The 6272-nt window shown below is 30.0% G+C and overlaps 1 protein-coding gene across 1 annotated transcript; it reads right to left on the bottom strand.

The window, feature by feature from the left end:
- Nucleotides 1-236: 236 nt before the first annotated feature.
- Nucleotides 237-3584, bottom strand: LOC112779862 (uncharacterized). Its single transcript, XM_025824214.3, has 2 exons — nt 2302-3584; nt 237-1361 (listed from the first exon to the last, which is right to left on the bottom strand). Exons 1-2 carry the CDS (start codon nt 3170-3172, stop codon nt 1033-1035), a joined length of 1200 nt encoding a protein of 399 aa, XP_025679999.1. The 5' UTR covers nt 3173-3584; the 3' UTR covers nt 237-1032.
- Between the last annotated feature and the right edge of the window lie 2688 nt (nt 3585-6272).

Below are 6272 nucleotides of genomic sequence, written 5' to 3'. Positions count from 1 at the left end.
ATATTTAAAAATATAAAATAAAATATGTTGTTAGATTACTAAAAATCAAATGAATTAAGTTCATGACTAAATGATAACCAAAAACAATAAATTATAATTGACTTCTAACACTTCTCAAATAAAAATGCATACACTACAATTTTGATGAATTTTTATAAATCATTTATGTATATTTTTTTTATACATCTTTTACATTTAATATTAAAAGTATACTTTATAAAAAAAAGAAATAGTTATCTTTTATTAAAGAAAAATTCCACAAAAGGTATGCAATAATAATTTTTCCTACAATTTTAAGAGGGAGAGAGGGAGTCCAAGCAAAGTGTACTCTTAGAGAAAAAAAATATCACTAGCTAAGAAAATAAGTCTAGCTATATAAGCTATTCTATTAGAGAAATGCCCATGAGAAAAACAAAAAAGAAAAAGGGAAAATGTATCAATGCAAAAAACAAAAATAAATCAAGTAACACATCTCTTTATTTCCCCTTTCAATGAATTTGACATTATTATCCCATACAAGTTTTACACAACTATGATATATAGTGGCCATCATCCTTCTTAAAGGCAAAAACACATTTTTTTCACTTATATAAACCAAACACCACAAAGTGGATATCCCATATTCAATATCCAATACCCTATTTCATAATATGTAAGAGATAAACAAACAAATAATGTAAGACGTTGATTAAATAAAAATTATATACATAACAATCACAAGATCAACCTTAGCTTGTCCCAGTGAATTGAAAAATTATATACTTATATCCTGGTTTCTCCATCAAAGAATGGAACATATACCACAGGATGCAACATCACTCTCCAGCTGACATATAAATCATGTGAAAATCAATCCATATAGAGGATACTGAATTCTAATAAGATAGATAGCTGGTTGCAAAAGAATAATGGCCAATGAATATTATATATAATTCTTTTTTTTTTCTTGAATCACATAATGAACTAATAATAATCAAGAGAAAATTGAAGCAATAATTAATTAATTAATAATAATATGTCATGGGATGCACATTATCTTTGGCCATGGCGTTCAGGATTATTATTGATGAGTGATTGAATGGCACCGGAGAGGTTGGTGACGGCGGCGACGATGGTGGCGATGCCTTGCCGTTGAACCTCGTTTCGAGCCTCTTCCATCTGTATCCGCCTTTGCTCAAGCTCCATCATCTCACGGTGGCGCTTCTCCTTCTTCTCCTCACAACTCCTTAATGCCCTTGCTAGCACTGAAGCACTATGCATTATGCTTGAACCAAGGTTCTTCACTTTCCTACGCTTACTTTCGGATCCATCATCATCATTATCACTATCTTCTTCTGTTCCTGATGATGATTCTGACCTCCCTATCCAACAAATAATAATTGTAACATATTACATTGCATGGAATCATGAAACAATAAACAATGAAGCATATGCTATGTAATATGTAACAATTAATTAAACTAGCATGAAATTAAAAAAAAATGTGAAATGTGAATTGATGAATTAATTAATTTGCATGAGTAGGATTATGCGATGGTATTGGGCATTGGGTCATTGGCATTGACTACGTGGAAAACTGACAAAGCAAGATTTTTATAATTATGGAGTTAGATTTGAGATTTTGTTATCATTAAGGATTAAGGATTATGTTAATGATTACACCCAGAGGGATTAAGCAACTTAGAATCTATTTTCTTGGACAGCCCACAAAATCCATGACAATCATGAGGTGGTACCCTCTCACACACTGGTCTGCATGATTGTACTGTATAACCCTTTATTTTCAATTTTTTTTTATTTTATTTTAATTATTGGAAACTAAAAATTAAATTAAAATTTTAAAATATAGAAAAGCATAACACTTCTAATTTCCTGAATATATATATTTTTTAATGAGAAGCAGAATCTTTGTGCAGTGAAGCAACGTGGTGTGAGAAAGCACCAATGGCACGAAAACAGTCCTCGCCCACCGTGTGATAAAATCCACGGATTGATCCAACGGTCAGAGATCACGAAGAGGGTTTCGGGTGTATTTTAAGTATTGTGGAACCGGTTGTACGGTATTAGAAAAAAAAAAAAAGATGAAGAGTTAGAAAAATGGGACCCATTAAATGTGGCAGGGTTTTCAGACCCTGCAAGTTTGACCGATAACCCACTCACAACACAACATCCAAAAATAATAATAAATTTTAAACAAAAATATTATGTTTTTGAAAAAAAAAAAAAAGAAAAAAGAAGAAGAAAGAAAGCTTTGTGAGTAATGAGTGACACTGAGTTAGCAGTTAGCACATTGTGCATTACCTGAAACCACCGGAGTGGTGGAGCTGGTCGGAGCCTGAGGTGGCGCCGGCGGAGGAGGAGGAGGAGGAGGGGGTAGTGGTGGTGGCGGCGGCGGTGGCGGTGCAGGTGGAGGCGGAGGTGGAAGAAGAGGCGGTGGTTGTGGTGAAGTTACTATTGTGATAGGTTGAGGTTGAGTTTGTTGTGGGGTGGTTATTGTTGTTATTGGTGTTGTTGGAGTTGCGGCGGTTATTCTTTGAGGTTGAGTTTGAGTTTGTTTCCTTTGAAGAACTTCGCAAATGGCTTGGTAAACTTCGAAGACCATGTTAGAAGGGAGGTTGTGTTCTTTCCTCTGTTGCTTGTTGAGGGTCCAATAAGAAGGTAATAAGTCTTTGTTGTCGTCGTAGTTTGGTTGTTGTGATTGTGATTTGGATTCATAGTCGCGAACCTTCTTGTAATCACGGAGCAAGTTGTCCCATTTGTCATTGCATTGATTCTGAGACCTCAAACACCCATGGCTCCAGCAATAGTTCTCAACCCACTTCCACCTTAACTCGCCGCTGCTTCTACTTGTTGGGGTGGTGGAGCATGCAGGAGAGGCTGATGACGACGACGACGACGATGATGCGGTTTTGAGTCTGCGCTCGTCGTCGAGTTTCTTGGCTGTGATGAGGATGAGGGTTTCTTGGATGGTCCAGTTTCCTTTGCGGTATTCTCTGGCTAAGGAGGTGGAGGAGGAGGGAGATGGAGAAGGGGGTGGTGGAGTGGCGGTGGAGTGGTGGATGAGGGGGAGGTGAGGAGGAGGGTGGTGGTGGTGGTGGTGGTGGTGAGGGTGGTGGGGTTGGGAAGGTATGATTGGAGGTGGTGCCAATGGGGTGGTGGGAGGGTCAGACATGGTTTGGATTTAGCATGAAGAATGAAGTGAGTGAGTGAGTGTTGGATTAGTGGTTTTGGTGATGGCCTTCTGAATCTTCTTGTTATTGCTTTTGGGGCAACTGTTAAGTGGGTGGGACTCAGATTTGTTTTTGTGGAAACTTGGACTTCTTTTGCTTCTTATTTTATTTTATTTATTTTTTCTTTCCCCCTTTCCTCTCATCACTATCTATATCCCTAAAGATACTCTCAAGATTCAGGATTTTATTCACACAAATTGTATTCTTTGTATGCTAAAGAACTATATGCTGTTTTAGGTTAACTAAGTTGAGTTATTTCCCTTCTATATATATATTACATAGACACCAAATCTAATCTAACTATCTATTAGGATGTTTTGCAAACGGCATCATTATTGCATTAGAATAAACTATCATTTGTTCCTGTAAAAATGAAAGAATTGAATTTATGTTATAAGTTATAACCATCAGAAATGGATTTCAACAAAAATATGCTCATTCAAAATATAATATTTTAACAAGATAGATTTAATTCTTTTTATATATAATTATGTTAGTGTTTGAAACTTTTGTAAGTACAAATGCTAGTATATTCTTTGTGCCATTTATAACACTAATTAGACTCAGATTATTTGGCCTACCGTATTAACTTTGTTTGGCCAAGTCATATTATTATTGGTGATCTTCAAGTAGTACAAATTATTTTTCATTTGGTGGCTGGTCTATATTAATTTCACAAAATATGCATATACATCATTATTTAAAGGAATATATGTTAAGAAACCAGCACTATTTATTAATATTAATCAACATTTTATTTTTATATTATTAAAAATTTAATATTTAAATTTTAGAATTTATTATTTAAATATTATATATAAAAATATATTTATTGATCTAAAATAATAAATTTTATTAGTTATAATATTATTTTTATTTAAAAACTAATATTTTTCAGTCAATAATTTTTTATTTTCAATTTTTTCTTTCTCACTGTAATAACAATACAAACTTTTAATAATTGATTATTTGTTATTTTATTGGCTGATTGTTACTTAAAAAACAATTTCTTAGAAAACAATTAAATAAAGCATTAGACATTTTTAAAATGTTAAAATGGAGATAATATTAAATCAGAATTCAGTTATAATAAAAAGATAATAAATATCCGCCAATAAAAAATACTTTCAAAAATCTAAAAATTCCCCTCCTCCATATGTTGAATAGTTATCGATTTATTTCATAGTTATCCTGTTAAATTTTAACACTGATAAAATAAATATCAACAAAAACAATGAAAACTTGCTAAAATTGTGAACGTAGCATGAATGCATGATGTACACATAATATGAAATTTTGGTATTGAGATTAACAAATTGTATTGGTTTAGTTTTTAACTTTTTAATTATTATAATTTAATTTTTTAGATTGAAAAAAATATACTAATATAGTTTTTTTGTGTATTTTTTATTATTGGAGTTCAACATAGTTAGTGAGTAACTCAAACCTTATCACATTAGACATATTAAAACGACATCATACACATTTTGGCGCTAAAAAATGCATTAAACAATGTCATCTGAAAGTTAATTGTTTAAAAGGGAGAGATATAACGTTTTAATATTGTTCAAACCCTCAAATATGTCGTTTAGTACCTTCTTTAACGTCAAAATACATACAACATTATTTTAATATGTTTAGCGTGAAAAAATTTGAACCATGTCACTAACAATATTGAGTTCAGAATGATCAAAAATACATCAAAAACTATATTGATACACTTTTTTAAATTTAAAAAACTAAATTATAATAATTAAAAAATCAAAGATTAAAATAATATAACTAGTCAATCTCATAGACAAAAATAAAATTTTACTCCAAAATATAATTATATTTGTTAATACAACCAGGAGACCTTGAAACTTTTAATATCAATGTCTGTTCATATTTAAATCCAATCAATAATAATAATAATAATAATAATAATAATAATAATGAATTTTTAATTACTTTTAGCATGGATACATAAATTTTAACTAAAATTCCTAAACTAACATACCTGTAACCATTATTTTATTAAAATACATACATGAGTCTCTTTATTAATCAATAAAATTTATGTGTCTCATTTTTTATTAATAAAAACCTATAAACATCTATTTTTTTTTAAATTTATGTATCTATAATTATCGTAAAAGAAACTGAAATTCAAAAACTATACATAAACATCGAAAAATTAGAAAACATAAATCTCTTTATTAATCAATAGAAAAACCTATACATATATGATTTAGTTAATTTAGATATCTTCAAAATTTTCAAAATGCAAAAAAGTTAAGAAACAACACTTTCAATGTATATTGATAAGTACTTTTAATATGCAACTATTTTAATTTACACCTCTAAACCCACTAATTAGGACACGTTCGATACACTATCATAAACTTGTAATATTTCAAAAGTTAATAATTTTTTTTCTTAAATAAATAATAAGTTTAGTGTTTTTTTTTTTAATTTTGCTTCAATATCACTTGAAAGTTTTTTGTCTTAATCCTGCCTTTAGTTTTTTGTCATTATAAAATATACATTTCATAGTTTTGGTTCCATAATCTCTTTCTTAATTTTAATCTTGTAAAATTTAAAAACCATTACTTTTAATTCTTACTTAATTCTTGCTATTAATTTATTATATAAAATATTGATATAATAGAACAAAAACTAATATAATAAATATATTTATTAATATTTTACTTATTATGTAAGTATTTAGCTTATCACATCAAAATTTAACAAACGGCAAAATAAACTAATAACCATACAAATTAAAACCAGAATTTAAACTAACCAAAAATAAAAAATGGGAACTTATATTATAAATAGTGAATAAAGAAAAAATATTTTATTATTAATGAAAACCTAAAATCTAACAAGCTACTTTGTCAAATTCAAAAAAAATTACACAAAAATAACCATTTACTAAAAAAAAAAAAGTAAAAAGGCTGAGAATTGTATGCTAGTACCGTAGAAGGAGTAGGTGAATGATTTAGAGCATGGGATATGGAAACGTGCCACGTGCGAAGAGTGGTGAAGCTCAGCTTGGGA

Source organism: Arachis hypogaea, chromosome 19 (assembly GCF_003086295.3).
Source record: "Arachis hypogaea cultivar Tifrunner chromosome 19, arahy.Tifrunner.gnm2.J5K5, whole genome shotgun sequence".
Classification (NCBI taxonomy): domain Eukaryota; kingdom Viridiplantae; phylum Streptophyta; class Magnoliopsida; order Fabales; family Fabaceae; genus Arachis; species Arachis hypogaea.
The sequence above is the reverse complement of the archived record's forward strand: the minus strand, read 5'-3'. Positions and strand labels throughout refer to the sequence as shown.